The sequence below is a fragment of the Thalassophryne amazonica genome, chromosome 15 (genome assembly GCF_902500255.1).
Source record: "Thalassophryne amazonica chromosome 15, fThaAma1.1, whole genome shotgun sequence".
In the NCBI taxonomy this organism is placed as follows: domain Eukaryota; kingdom Metazoa; phylum Chordata; class Actinopteri; order Batrachoidiformes; family Batrachoididae; genus Thalassophryne; species Thalassophryne amazonica.
In genome coordinates, this window is record NC_047117.1 from 62330221 (window position 1) to 62346694 (window position 16474).

Here is a 16474-nt window from a genome sequence, read left to right on the forward strand (position 1 = left end):
TGAGTTAAATGCAGAGGATAAATTTTGTTTTATATATATATACACACCATAATTTCCAGACTATTGAGCGCACCTGAATATAAACCGCACCCACCAATTTAAAAAAAAATAACTGTACATACATTGGCCGCAGTTGTCTATAAGCCACAGGTGTCCATGTTGTAACATGGGATATTTATACAGAAAGATGTTACACAAAGGTTTTTTTTTCTTTTAATTAAATACACACAGGTAATATACACAAATACGTACCGTAAATGTTTTTATCCGAAGGTGGAACATGCAATTATTGACGAGCACGACATCAAGCATACACCCAGTGTTGCACGGCGTCTCTGCTCCACACGGAGGAAAAACTGAGTAATTTTAACATTATTTTGTATTTTATTTTGTTTTTTCTTTGTGTATCATGGGATAAATTCATCACGTACAGACAAAATCACCCAATGCCTGTAGTAACTGAGACGTTAATGAATCAGGCACGCTATGACTCTTTCAACTTGGTGCAAACAATGGGTCGTGGGGGAAGGACGCTCCACTGACAGCACCACAGACACCCAACCAACGGATTACATCTGTAGCAGACCGAGCCAGTCTCGCATCGGCCTCAACAGGCATATCCAGTGCTGCAACTCAGCCACCTGGTGGACAACCTCTGGTGCAGAAACCATGATCTGACGGAGCAATTGTGGTGCAAAGTGCCGGTGTCACAGGGGGACTTTTGGACATCGTTTTCCAGAATCAGGAGGCTTTATGTGCATAATGTTTCTTCAGGATGTTAGGATGAATCCCACTGAAACTAACAGGTAAGACTGCATTTACCCCGCATGAGAACCGTGGCTTTCAGCCAATCAATGGACTGCATTAATGGACGTATTTCAACTTAAAAGTAAATTACAAGAAAAAACCCAGAAATTAGCCACATCATCACTGTTTAAGCTGCAGTGTTCAAAGAGTATGAAAAAAGTAGCAGCTTATAGTCTGGAAATTATGGCATGTACAATGATAATAAAGATTCTATTCTATGTTACATACAGTACACATGCCAAGAAATATTTATTTTTGTGAGATCTGTGAAGGCTGTGTTGCTGGACATCAGCAACAATTCTGGCATTGTGTATGTGTAATCAAACACTGCAGCCGCTCGGTGCCACGCTGATGTGCAACCCTGCCAACTCTCAAAAGCTACACATCGATAGACATTGTTTAAATAGTGTTTGGGTGAAGTGACTGAACCATAGCAAAACAACTAAGCAGGCAGAGAAGCTCAATGTTTCATTGGCAAATATGTCTGAGTTATTTTCATTAGTTACTTCATCCAAACCATCAACATGTTTATTAGACCCCATTCCTACCAGGCTGCTCAAGGAAGCCCTACCATTATTTAATGCTTCGATCTTAAATATGATCAATCTATCTTTGTTAGTTGGCTATGTACCACAGGCTTTTAAGGTGGCAGTAATTAAACCATTACTTAAAAAGCCATCACTTGACCCAGCTATCTTAGCTAATTATAGGCCAATCTCCAACCTTCCTTTTCTTTCAAAAATTCTTGAAAGGGTAGTTGTAAAACAGCTAACTGATCATCTGCAGAGGAATGGTCTATTTGAAGAGTTTCAGTCAGGTTTTAGAATTCATCATAGTACAGAAACAGCATTAGTGAAGGTTACAAATGATCTTCTTATGGCCTCGGACAGTGGACTCATCTCTGTGCTTGTTCTGTTAGACCTCAGTGCTGCTTTTGATACTGTTGACCATAAAATTTTATTACAGAGATTAGAGCATGCCATAGGTATTAAAGGCACTGCGCTGCGGTGGTTTGAATCATATTTGTCTACTAGATTACAATTTGTTCATGTAAATGGGGAATCTTCTTCACAGACTAAAGTTAATTATGGAGTTCCACAAGGTTCTGTGCTAGGACCAATTTTATTCACTTTATATATGCTTCCCTTAGGCAGTATTATTAGACGGTATTGCTTAAATTTTCATTGTTACGCAGATGATACCCAGCTTTATCTATCCATGAAGCCAGAGGACACACACCAATTAGCTAAACTGCAGGATTGTCTTACAGACATAAAGACATGGATGACCTCTAATTTCCTGCTTTTAAACTCAGATAAAACTGAAGTTATTGTACTTGGCCCCACAAATCTTAGAAACATGGTGTCTAACCAGATCCTTACTCTGGATGGCATTACCCTGACCTCTAGTAATACTGTGAGAAATCTTGGAGTCATTTTTGATCAGGATATGTCATTCAAAGCGCATATTAAACAAATATGTAGGACTGCTTTTTTGCATTTACGCAATATCTCTAAAATCAGAAAGGTCTTGTCTCAGAGTGATGCTGAAAAACTAATTCATGCATTTATTTCCTCTAGGCTGGACTATTGTAATTCATTATTATCAGGTTGTCCTAAAAGTTCCCTAAAAAGCCTTCAGTTAATTCAAAATGCTGCAGCTAGAGTACTGACGGGGACTAGAAGGAGAGAGCATATCTCACCCATATTGGCCTCTCTTCATTGGCTTCCTGTTAATTCTAGAATAGAATTTAAAATTCTTCTTCTTACTTATAAGGTTTTGAATAATCAGGTCCCATCTTATCTTAGGGACCTCGTAGTACCATATCACCCCAATAGAGCGCTTCGCTCTCAGACTGCAGGCTTACTTGTAGTTCCTAGGGTTTGTAAGAGTAGAATGGGAGGCAGAGCCTTCAGCTTTCAGGCTCCTCTCCTGTGGAACCAGCTCCCAATTCAGATCAGGGAGACAGACACCCTCTCTACTTTTAAGATTAGGCTTAAAACTTTCCTTTTTGCTAAAGCTTATAGTTAGGGCTGGATCAGGTGACCCTGAACCATCCCTTAGTTATGCTGCTATAGACGTAGACTGCTGGGGGGTTCCCATGATGCACTGTTTCTTTCTCTTTTTGCTCTGTATGCACCACTCTGCATTTAATCATTAGTGATCGATCTCTGCTCCCCTCCACAGCATGTCTTTTTCCTGGTTCTCTCCCTCAGCCCCAACCAGTCCCAGCAGAAGACTGCCCCTCCCTGAGCCTGGTTCTGCTGGAGGTTTCTTCCTGTTAAAAGGGAGTTTTTCCTTCCCACTGTAGCCAAGTGCTTGCTCACAGGGGGTCGTTTTGACCGTTGGGGTTTTACATCATTATTGTATGGCCTTGCCTTACAATATAAAGCGCCTTGGGGCAACTGTTTGTTGTGATTTGGCGCTATATAAAAAAAATTGATTGATTGATTGATTGATATGCAGGCAAATTTCAACACAGATGAGGTTATTTGCCGCCACCCTCTTTTTTTTTTTTTAACTACATCCTCCAAGGAGTGATATATGCTATGCTATCTGGGTGAAACAGTTTCCATTCCAGGCTTCTTACCATTATGTGACACTGCCTGTAGTGGAGATATAAAACTTTAGCTACACAACCATATCTTCCAAAATGCAAGAACTCAGAAGTATAAACTGCCCATAAAGTGATAATTTCTAAAGTGATAATTTAATATTAAAATAAATCAGTCTCAGTATTTGATGAAATATGAATCTGTGTACATCTCAAATTTGATTTTTTTTTTTTGGTCCACTAATAACTATTGGAGCAGGTATCTCTGTGGAACATGGAGACGGGCTATCAATATGTAGACCAGGGTGTGATTCTTGCTCAGGCTACCTGTCTGTGTCATTGGAAAAGATACTTCATCTGCTTCTTCCAGTCCACCCAGCTGTAAAAGGTTTTCAGCCTTGGTTGGGGAGGAACCTGCTGGTGTCCCATCTAGGGTGAGTCATCATAGATGCCCATCCACTTGACGCTATGGAATACGGGGCTAATCACCGGCACCAGTGGACCTTAGGGCCTGCATACGACTTACCTATTATTGTTATTATTACTCTTCCACTAATAAAGAGGAAGAAGGAAAAAAAATTGCATCAAATACGACATGTCTCAATTCAATTTATTTTATTTGTATAGCGCCAAATCACAATGCTGCCTCAAGGCAGTTTACACGAGTAAAGTCAAACCTTACTAACCCCAAACACGTCTCTCTTCAACAGGTCCAGGAGCCTCATGTACAAAGCGTGCATACGCACAAAAATGTTGCATACGTTCATCCCCACGCTAATGTTCAGAAAACTGATATGGCCATCACTCAAAAATCCTGGCTGGCGTACGCACGTTTCTACAGATATTGGTCCACTGGTGACATGTAGCATTGATGCTGGGAACCATTAATAGTGTGCACTTCAGTGACACACTGAACAATTAACACACCCACATGTTTGCAATTATACGGGTGGACATAAAAGCATACACAAAGTGATGCGTAAAATTACATTAACAATGGCTGCATTAGCATTGTTAAAGGACATTGCAAATGGTGCAATTCGACATGGGCATTTATTCAGGGAATGCAAGGATTTACTTAACTGGCTCATAAGCTGATTTCAATTTCTAAGGCCAGTGTTACTGGAGTTGCTCGCAGAACATGGTTGGATCAGAGTGCAATACGGTGAGGAGCCACTGGTTGTGTGCAGGTGCTGACCACACTGTGCTTCCTGGCAACAGGAGCATTCCATTGGGAGCTGGCCGACTGGTCAGGAGAGTGCCTGTCAACTTTGAGCCGAGCCAAGCCAGCTGTGTGGAAAGCAATCATCTGAATGTCATCCAGGTACGTCCCAGTCCAACTTTAAAGCACAATTTGCAGCAAGAGTCGGTTTCCATAATGTAATCGGAGCTATTGACTGTACACATATTGCTATAAAGGTGCCACCATATGATGAATTTGTTTTTGTTGACAGGAAACATTTTCATTTCATTAATGTACAAATCATATGTGATATGCATATGCATTGGGTTGGGTTGGGAACAGGCTAGAGGCTGGCACAGTGCACGATGGGTGGCTACTTGGTGGTTAATTAGTTTATTTGTGTAATTGTTCCTAACAAAAACCAGCACTGGCACATTCGGGAATGTGCGCATTCAAACATGTTTTTTGTTATGATTATTAATAAGTTTTCTTTTTCTTGATGGTGAAGCTGGAGAGCTTCTTAACAAGCCCTGACTGTCTCCCTGTGTTCAGTATTTGTCAGTAAATACTACAGTAAATACGTGTATAATGTTGTGAATGTCACACAATGTCAGCCGCAGCCCACTTAAAGATGATAGAGAGAGGTTGAATGTGGCATTAATCCTTGTTCTGTGATGTGATATGTAACCCCCCAAAAATTGGTTGGGTCTGTAATGGCTCAGAACCTTCCTAAAAGGCTCTCTGAAACAGCTATGTTACTATGCTGGGTTTAGAATGCCTCGTTTGCCTTTAATGGCGTCGTTTCGGAGCTTATTTGGCAACCTCATTATGAAATGCAAGTAGGTGGCGCTGATCGGTTGCCGTTGTTTGATTGGCTGCCCTTGCTCTCACTGAAAAGAAAGCATTATTTATTTATTTTCATTGCTTTTATATTTTCTGTTGTGTTTCTATTCAGGTTTTTTTTTTGCCTCTTTCTCTAAAATTGTATATAATAATCATTAGATTATTAATATATAAACAAAAATAAATTTAAGAAATATTACAATTTGAAAACAAATGCACCCGAACGTGATGACAGCTGCAATGCTAACTTTTAACATTGAAAATGCCATAGACATGCTAACGCGTTAGCATCGCTCCCGTTTTTAAGTTATAAAATACATCTATCAACTGTTTCAGAAGAACATAACAGGTCGGTTTAACATAGAAAAGGTAAATAATACTCACAGACGTATGCTCTTTAGGATTTTAGCAGGAGAAAATTAAGCAAAAGAAAGAAAGAAGCATTGCTTCAATCTGCAAAGCACTGCTTCGATTGGTTCAAGGTTCAAAGCAAAGCCGCACTGCAAAAAAGTTGTTTACGGACCCGCTGCAGGGTCTGTAATCAATACAGAAATGATCATTTTCCTGACAAACACCCCCCAAAACAACGGCCACTCTGAAGGACCGATAACATAATCGCTAAGCACAAAGCTTATTGATGTCGGTGGATCGAGTCATTTCTTAACGATACCCAAAAGGAACCGGTTCGTGATACACATCCCTAGCTGCTAAGGGGTTAGCTCATTCCCTTTAGAGGAACAAACCAGAGCTAACGTGCCATTCTAACGTGCAATTCTTACAACAGGAATATGGCGCAACACAAATTTAAAACAAAAGAAAATGTGATACTCACAGGCTGTACTGATTGCTGGGGTTGATTCTGTTGCAGAGTCGGAACTGACTCTCTACTGAGTATTAAATGCCGACTGAAGCCAGCTCGAAATCGTGCAAGGTTTATGAAACAGTCCTCCGTGAAATGCGCAGAGCAAAGAAATAGTCGGCGGTTGTATGTACTGGGGATGCGGTTAAAAATGAATAAATGCCAGTGATCGCGTACATTGCTTTCCGTGGGAAGATCGTAGTCCGCTAAAACAGCCTGGGAAAGCACACCTGTAGCTCGCCATTGCTTCTCTTCGAGTGTTACGAATGGGTGGGCACAACCTTATGAATAATTAATTTCGAAGGGGCGTGTGTGAAAGGGGGTGGGTGTGGGTGTGTGTGTGGGGGGGCTATTGGTGAAAAAGTGACGTAAGTTTTCTCTCAAAAACAGATTGGCCTGTTTTCTAGGGGCAATTCAAAAAAGGAGAAATACTTGAAACAGAGGTTCTGAAACTTGCTGGCACTTTGTGTGTATTCCCCACAGTGGGGAGACTCTGAACTAACACCAAAAACATGAAAAAGATGATTTTGATTCTCTATCCTCTTTAATTTTTTTTTTTTTCCTTCAGTGTGTGCGCGCTCCTCTGAGCCTTGGCATTTACACACATGGATGCACTCATTTTTGTTTTACATTGCGGCGGGCTGCGTGGGAGAACGGGTAACTGATGTTTTTTGCACGCTGCCTCCACAAGTGCTTTAAGTTTTTACACACGACAACACAGAGACAATGGTAGAAGTCATCGAACACACTACAGTCCACACTTATGGTACCGGCAAATAACACAACCAAGCTATTTAAATACATTTGTATATTCAGAGGGGGCGTGGACAGGGAGATGCTTGGTACTTCTGCATGTGTGCTGAATTCCGCATTGATTAGGATGTACAAAGGAACGTGCTTGGATCCATGTGTACACACACTGATACATCTGAATTTTTTTTGTGCTTACGCCAGTTTCTGGGTTTTGGCGCAAGTCATGTTTTAGTAGGAAATCTATGCAAGTCTTTGTACATCATTCCCCAGGTACTTAAAGCTTCTGTGTGTGTACTCATAAAGCATTATTATTCCTCTTTTTTGTGCACACCAGCAGCTTACCTTTGAATTTGTTCTGTACATTGGCTGAATAATTTTGTGTTCCAGTGTAAAACAATGCTAAGAAATGCTAAGAAAAACAGTCCTGTCACTCGCACCAGCTAGGCTGAGCCGCGGTTATGATGCATTTTGGCTTTTTTTTGGGGGGGGGGGGGGATTTTCCAGTGTTACAAATAGGAGCTTTACACAATGCACATTAAAATAACAATATCCTCTCAGGTCACCAGTAACTTCACTCAGGTGACACTTTACAAAAAAATAACTGCGCTATGGCCATCTATTTACATTCTGTATTGCCTTCTTTTGCACCTCTCTGAGAACACAAGGGGTAAGACAATAAAAACATTAAAAAAAGAGACAATGTGTGTGCTCTGGTCTGAAGAGTAGTTTATAGTTTTACTTGTAGTCCAGCGCAGGTCCATGCCACTCGCTACCCCACAGGCCACACAGCAACAACTACGATGGCTATAAGAAGCAGCACAATCACCACCAGCATCCCTGGAAGAGGACAAAGAGAAACAAAGAAAAGTTCAGAATGCACATGATTACCTGCATGAAAGGAAGGAGTAACTGAAAGGCACATGTGTAGAATAATGTTGTGAATTAATAAAAAGTGTGTTTAATATATATTTCTCATTGTCATATTTGCCATTATTTGATAGTAGAGTGACAGGAAATGAAGATAACGCCTTGGTCACATTAATGACAGAGGCAAAGCATTTTCAATCAGAATGGACGTTTTACAGTGACAAAAGACCAGTGGTCGCCATGCCGCCAGCTAATCAGGACCCAAATAGATGAAAACTTTGTTTCATGTGAATGCTGAGAGATGTGACATGGTGAATGCCAATCCGAGTGAAGGCAGTGTTAGCTTGGTTGGTTGCTAACTCGAACAAAATACTCCAAAATGGCGGAATATGCTCCAAAATTTTTCCACATAAATCAATGTTTGCCATTTTAAATTTAGATTTTGTAAATGTTAGTGAGAAATAAACCTTTCTAAATCTAAAAACACTGTTTTTGTATCCAGATAAAACATCTGCAGTGATTTACATCTTACAGAGTATGCTAATAGAATGTCACCCTGAAAGACGTTGGACTGAAGCAAATCACCTGAACTGTGGTTCCATTAAGCAACCAAGCATGAAGTCAAAGTTCATAGTGACAGTGTGGGGGTTTCCCATCCTTTGCAGTCTATCTAAACATCATGCACAGTAATGACAAGTAACTATAAACTGACCACGCCCTGGGAACGCCCATCAAGTGATAAATGCCAACTGCTTGTCGCCCTCATTTGTAGCTCATCTGACTCCAGCTTAAAACCCTGTCACACCTTGACGATTTAGCTAGCATATGCCGAGCAAATTAAAAACACTGGCATACAGTTGTGCTCAAAAGTTTACATACCCTGGCAGAATGTTTGCTTTTTTGGACATTTTTAAAAGAATATGAATGACAACACAAAAACTTTTTCCCCACTCATGGTTAATGGTTGGGTAAAGCCATTTATTGTCAAACAACTGTGTTTCCTCACTTCAAATCAAAATGACAAGAGAACGACCCAAATGAACCTGATCAAAAGTTTACATACCCCTGTTCTTAATACTGTGTATTGGCCCCTTTAACATAAATGACAGCTTGGAGTCTTTTGTGGTAGTTGTGGACGAGGCTCTCTGATGGTAAAGCTGCCACTGAATATGTTTCGGACTTTATTTACATCAATTACAAAGAAATACAAACAGTATCACCAGTTATCCATCTTCATGATGAAGTGGTACAGAGGAGGATTTTCTTAAAAAGAAGACCTGAAAGTTTAGCTACAAATTGCCAGAAGGTACATCTGAGATGCAAGCCTGGATCTGATCAGTTCTGGTGAAAGAATATCCTTAACTATGAAACTAAGAGTAGTGATGCAAAATGCAAAGCTTGCACTGTGTAAAATTTCTCCAATCACAGCCACGTAAGCCTATAACTTCTTCTGGGTTGTCTGGGTGTCCTGGTGGCTTTCCTCACTCTTCTAATTCTTGCACAGTCACTCAGTTTTTGAGAACTGTCTACTCCATACAGATTTACCATAGAGTGCCATACTGTTTGTATTTCTTTGTAATTAATGTAAATAAAGTCTAAGGCATATTCAGTGGCAGATTTACCATCAGAGACCTTCGTTCAAAACTACCACTAAAGACTCCAAGCTGTCATTGATGTTAAAGGGGCAATACACAGTATTAAGAACAGGGGTATGTAAACTTTGGATCAGGGTCATTTGGGTAGTTTTCTTGTCATTTTGATTTAAAAAGAGGAAACACAGTTGTTTGACAATAAATGGCTTCACCCAACCACTAACCATGAGTGAAAAAAGTTTTTGCATTGTCATTCATATTCTCTTAAAATGGCCAAAAAAAAGCAGAAATTCTGCCAGGGTATGTAAACGTTTGAGCACAACTGTACGTCTAAGAAGTTATGGGTAGGTTTTATATACGTTAAGAGCATGCTGAAGCACGATGCACAATATTATTGAACGCATGCCAGCATATGACTCATACGTCTCTCATACGCGGGACATAGGTTGTAGGTACGTTATGCACACACCTACACAAGTTACTTGTAATTGACTCACAAATATGGCAAGATAATGTTTAGCATACCCAAAACCTATTTATAACCTATGAGTAATGTGCTGTGAACCTAAATTAAAAATTAAATTAATTAAATTAATTAAGTTGTTTGAACTTAAGTTTGTAAGTTAGAGTTGATATACCTTACTAACTTATGTTCAAACAACTGAAATCATTTAGGTGTTACAAACTGAAACAACTTTTGACAGAGGTTTTGAACATCTCAAAATTTTCTTTGAGCAGTTTTACAACAGGTTACGATAGGTTTACTCACTGGCACGCCAGATTTCATGCCAGTGGGGGGGGGGGGGGGGGGATCAAATTTGTGTAAGTGTCAAGGTGCTGCTGTACGACTTCCATGTGCTCATCAGTGATATGCTGCTGCACGTTTTTTGTAAGTGGAACTACTGTTGGGCGTATAAGTTGTGTACGCCGGCAACACAATACGCAGTCTTTGGTGTAAGTTCACTGAAACATTATATATAAGTTAAGAATACTACATGTATATGTCCAACTGGTTTCCAGTGTTACAAATATACACCACCTCCCCAACTCCTTCTACGTACAGCTGTCACGGAGGGGGGGGAGCTATCTATAGAGACAAAAACTGTTGTTTTTTTTTGTGTCAGGCTGTAAAAGTTTATTTCTGCACTTAAGCTGGACATTTTAACATGGGCTTGGATGGGAAGCTGCTCACTTTTGAAATCGGCCTCAAGCAGCCAGTCAAGGAACTGCAGCTTTTACATTACATCTTCCAGGTGGGCTTCATCTGAGCCCATCGAAGCTTACTGTTCAGTAGCAAGGACATGATCTCAAAGAAAACAGAGCAAACTCTTTCAGGAGGGAGACTGTGTAGTAGACTAAGTATGATAGTCATTATACAAACTGACAAGTTCCTGAGGGGTTTGTGGAAGTTTATAGTTCCAAAAAGAGTGGCATAGACCTGCCCATAAAAAAGCTGGATCCAGTAGTAATTGCAGAGCAGGTAGTTCAGTGGATAAGATGCTTGCAGTTGTATAACATGTAGACTTTGGTTCAATCCCAATTATGCTATCTGTCTGTGTCTGTGAACAAGGCACTTAATCCGGGTTATAAAAATGGATACTGGTCTTGGCTGGGGAAGTAAAATGAGGCAACACTGTAAAGTGCTTTGCGCATCTGGTAGATGGAAAGTGCTATAGAAATGCAATCCTTCAATACTTGAATATTCCAATAGGAAACGGTCTGGCTGGATTTTTTTTTCCTCAAGAGCTGGGCCAATAAAATCCAGCAAGACAGCTCTGTGGTCAGATATGGACAGGTCGTTGCCAAACATATTGATTCTTTTAACAGAAGGGGATGTACAAACAAGGTCCAATGTGTGTTTGTGGCTACATGTGAGGAAATTTGCATGCTGTTTGAGATTAAAGCAGTTTCCATTTCCTGGAACTGTGAAGGAGAGGATGAAGTACTTCCATAAACATGAATATGAAAATCGTAAGAGGTAAACAGTGTGTTTTAACTGGTTCAGAGGGGGGGAAAAGGGGACTGTATTTTGGTGGAATGATGAATAACTGCTATTATGACAAGGTGAGTTTGCTCATGACACACTCAAAAAATTATGTGTGGAACTCTATCTTCAAAATCGTAAAATCCTCTCTATGAAGAAATCCTATAGCACTCCCTCTCCCATTTCTTTGTGGCTGGTCAATATATTAAAAGTTATATGTTTTTGTCTCATTTGAGACATGCAGTCTTGTGGTGTGTGGAGGGTTTTAGTTATACATAAAAGCTACAGTATATTATCAAGAATAAATTATTGCAAAATCATGGATTTGCTGTTTACTGATCTTGCATTAAAAAGCCCACAGATTTATGGTTCTCAAATTGAAGCCAATGGAAATAGCATTGCTTTTCATTTTCAGCTGCAAACACTATAAATATGGGAGCCACAGGGGTTCTGGTGATGTCTTTCAAAAGCAACTGGAGCTCACAGGGAACAGTCTGTATCATTTTTGCAAGTCTTCTTCATCACTTCTTACAAAAAATAAAGAAGAAAGACTGCACTTCTATAGCCCTTTTCCATCTAGCAGATGCTCAAAGCGCTTTACCATAATGCCTCACATTTACTTCCCCAACCAAGGTGGTATCCTTTTTTTTTTTTTTTACAGCTAGGTGGACTGGGTCAACACAGATGAAGTGTCTTGACCACAAACACAGGCAGGTTGCATGAGTACGATTCAGTCCAAGATCTACATGTTGGCAGGCCATCTCCTTGTCGACTGAGCTACCGTTCTTAAGTGGTGACGATCAAACCTCAGACTGGAGCCCTTCTTGTGTCTATCATATGACCATATCAACGAGAAGCAGTAGGGTACAAAACAGTTCTCAGGGTCTGCTTCTGACCCACATTTTTGTAAATTCAGTTAGTTATTTTACACATGCACTCAAAATTTTTGTTTTCTCTTTTTAATCGTTAGTACTCGAATGACAATAGCATCACTGTGAGAGTTTGCAGTACAAGAGTTGCACACGAGGATGAACAGACCTGGCACATAAAATCAGACATTTTATTGCAATTGAAATATATGGAGGGTTAAGTGTTCTAATGAACATAATACTGGCCACACACTTGTGCATCTGACCACCCCCTTGTCAGGCCGAATTTTATGTGGAACGCCCTGGCCATTCCGACCCGCAGGCTACGGTAGTTACGTTTACCATGAATGACCAACTGTGACTGATGCTAAGCCTGGATGATGGTAACTACTGATGCAGTGAGGACATATGAAAATCACAGTTCATATGTTCTTTTCGCCTGTCAACGGTCAAACACATCGAGGTGTCAAAGTCACGCATAACTAGTGAGTGGCTTGCCCTAAATCTATAAATCCAGTAATTGAAATGGGAAAATTAACAAAGATCTGATTATAAAAGCAGTAAGAAAGACCATCTGTCAAATATCTTAACTGAATATCACCTTATCTTTTATGATCAATAAAGAAACATTGCAGTTTACTGCTGCTTAAGTTTAATGTTTAAAATTCCAACGTCAAAGAGCTGAGGAACTCTAAACCTGATTTTAGACAAGCGTCAGACACCAGGATGGGAATGATTAACAACCAAGGGACTACAATTGGAAGAGGTAAGAAGCCTACATAGCTCGTTTTTAATTTCCAAAGCCCTTGATCTGACACAAGTCCCAAGTGCTTGTGCACTCACAGCATATCACCATTCTCCTCCTGATGACTTAATGCAATTTACATGCATTCAACAGCTACAAAACCTTTACAGCCACAGATTGCACACTGCGATAGGCATATGTTTCTGATTCTGGTTTGAGAGGATAATCATTGTTTTCCACCGATACAATGGAGAAAAATGTGCAAACACTCACTCACACTTCATCAAAAGTGCTTTACCCCCAGGACCTGAAAATATTACAGTTCTTAGAGTTTTTATTATACTTGCCACCCAGGAAAAAAGTCCACTGCAGGTGGAATTTTCATTCCTTGTTCAAAAAAAAAAGTCTACTACAAACTTTGTCGTTAAAAGCTAAGACATAAAACATAGCTCAGGGTTCACCAGGTTGTTGAATCTGCTTTCTGAAAGTGAATCATTTCAAACAAGTTAGTATCCCTAAAACTCAAATCCTTTTATTTTACCAGAAACTGCTTCTGGACACTTATTATATGTACAATGCTTTACAAATGCAAGAAAACAACAGAGTTAATAAAATTAACCAACTTCATACTAAATCGGCAACTCCAACAAAACCAAAATAAATCCTTGAAGCACAATAACATGAATGATTGAGAATTCATTCAAAAAGGGATAAATTCCCCCCCAAAAAAGCTTATTTAGCAGTCTCTTCTAAAGCCTGACTGTTTGCATGTCTGTAAGCTGAACTACGGAGGTGGGTGGCTTATTTCATACACAACATAAACACTGAATACTTTAAGGATGTGGTGGTCTTTGCCTCAGCATCACACACATGACCTACACCACAAACCATGCCACACACACCAGCTGCGGAAAATGTTCTCCCAGGGCAAATTGGGGGGGGGAGATAGCTTACTGGTCTGAGAGCTGTCGACAGTTTCCTCACTGACTCAGGTTGTCCATTGTTATTTAGAATGTGGCTGGTATTTTCACTGGCCTTTCACTTTGGGTTTACATTTCTCTCATTTTTTGGCTTTCTCCTCTACAATGTCCTAATTGGTAGTCTTTCCCACAGGGACAAAAACACTGAGATAAAGCTATGCTGAACTAATTGCTCATTGTGGTGCTGGTGGTGGTCTTGCGAAAGGCAACACCAATGCTAGCTTCTCTGTCTGGATATGGAGAATGGCTGTAAAAGCTCCAGATGTCTTTACACCTCTCAGGCTCACATTGCCACTCTGTCCTCCATTGTATTGTTTCAGATATTATTTGGCTCAGTTTTTTTTTCCTCTTTTGCATGGTTATGATTCTTCTCTTGAACAGTCTGTAAAGTCAACTGTTCATATCTGAGAGCCACAAGACATGAATGTTAGTTATTATTTGACTACAAAGGACCTCTCCTGCTGATAACTTGCATATGTGGGTGCAATATACACGTCAAAGTACAAACACGTGCTCAAATAGTTCTTATGATGGTTCTAAACAAATCACACTTTAAGCAAATGCACACAAAATTCCAAGCAATTATCTTTGTTAGGGTGTAAATGGTACTGAAGGAACTTACAACACGCAATACACATGAGATTTAAACATCTGAATTTCATTTAGTCTAGTCCAACATCTTTCAGCACCTTCATTTGAAAATGGCATGGAATGCACATATGTTACTGCAGAACGACCTTCTCACACTCACTGATGTCCCTTCCAGACATCCACTTTATGGTGTCAATTTAACTCCAATTTCACACCACTGTGTCAAGTCTGAAAACACCACAAGTAACTTGACAATAAATTTCTCACCAGATGAGGTAGGATGTTGTACAATTTCCATCTAAGCCACCGATACCACTGGTTGCCAATCGTGGTCATCGTGGACCACAAAAAGCAGTTTAGCTCATTCAGGTGTGCTTAGACAATCAACAGCAAACAGAGACCTGACTGAGCCAATCGCCTGTGTGTAGAAGAGGGAGAGGTTAACCCTATGTAGTATGTAGACCACGAACCCCTATGCCAGTGCCTATACCCAGATTATTTAAATTACTGGTTACTTCCCCAGCAAAGGCAAGTACCCATTTACAACTGAGTGGACTGGGACAATGCAGATGAAGTGTCTTGTTCCAGCACACAGATAGGTAGTGTGACTGTTGCAAACAGAGCAGGTAGAACATTGCCGAGTCTGGTCTGCCTGAAGTTCCTTCCTCAAAACAAAACAAAACAAAAACAAAAAAAAAAAAAAACGTTACGAGTTTTCCTTATTGCTGTTGCCAAGGTGCTTGCTCAGGGCGGTTGGTAAGGTTAGAGCTTACAACTGTGAAGCACCTTGGGGTGACATGTTGTGATTTGGCACTATAAAAATAAAATGAATTGAAAAAACTGAACTGACCTGCTGAGGCTATCGGTTGCAAGGAAATCCTGCACTCTCTGGCAGGTTTGAATATCCAAAGGCAGTTAGTTTAATGACAAAGTGACACTTTCAAAGTTACAGCTTCTATGTCTGAAAAGAACTGTGATAGAGTATGAGACTCATTCTGAGCTTCACGCTTCTTGTCTCATGGTAAGTTTGAACAAGCTACTCCTCATAATCAGGAGCCCTCAAGACACTAATGGCAATAATGGCATTTGCATGCCAATTGGATTAAGCCTGTGCTGTGACACTGAAGCTGACCGAGATAGCTGGTGTCTACTGACAAAATGACCACCCAAGAGCTTTAGAAGCTGGTGTCTGGGTTCATCCCATCTAAGCAATTTTCAGACACATCAGTAACACGAATCACAGTGGAAATGAATAATGGACAAAAGCCCTGGGAAGGCAGAGACCTGAACCTCATGCACTACTTTCTTACTGCCCTTTCGTCGTGGTTTAAAGACCTTTTGGAACTCCAAAGAAAGGGGACAAAATTTAGTCTAACAAGGTCAGCGGATAGCGCATCATTTGTCTCCCACAGAGTTGGGTGACAGAAAAAAAAAGCTTTGCCTTTGTTGTGTATTTATAATACAGAGAAAATATTGAATAGATAAAACACTGAAAACAAATGTGCGGTGTTACCCCAGGATCCATTCTTGGGCCCTATGTGTTCAATGACTAAACAGCTTCACTGATGTAACATATAAATGTATACAACAATTTCAAAAGTGACTACAGTTTCCTTGAGTTTAAAACAATAAAGCAATCAATCAATCAATTTTTTTATATAGCACCAAATCACAACAAACAGTTGCCCCAAGGCGCTTTATATTGTAAGGCAAGGCCATACAATAATTATGTAAAACCCCAACGGTCAAAACGACCCCCTGTGAGCAAGCACTTGGCTACAGTGGGAAGGAAAAACTCCCTTTTAACAGGAAGAAACCTCCAGCAGAACCAGGCTCAGGGAGGGGCA

At 40.2% G+C, this 16474-nt stretch overlaps 1 protein-coding gene across 1 annotated transcript in view; it reads right to left on the minus strand.

Annotated features, from left to right (window-relative positions):
• Positions 1-7610: 7610 nt before the first annotated feature.
• stx8 (syntaxin 8) overlaps positions 7611-16474 on the minus strand; it is a 90324-nt gene continuing 81460 nt past the window's right edge. The window contains exon 8 of the mRNA XM_034188586.1: positions 7611-7836. Coding sequence (XP_034044477.1) covers positions 7769-7836 — 68 coding nt within the window. The 3' untranslated portion in view covers positions 7611-7768. The remainder of the gene's footprint in view (positions 7837-16474) is intronic.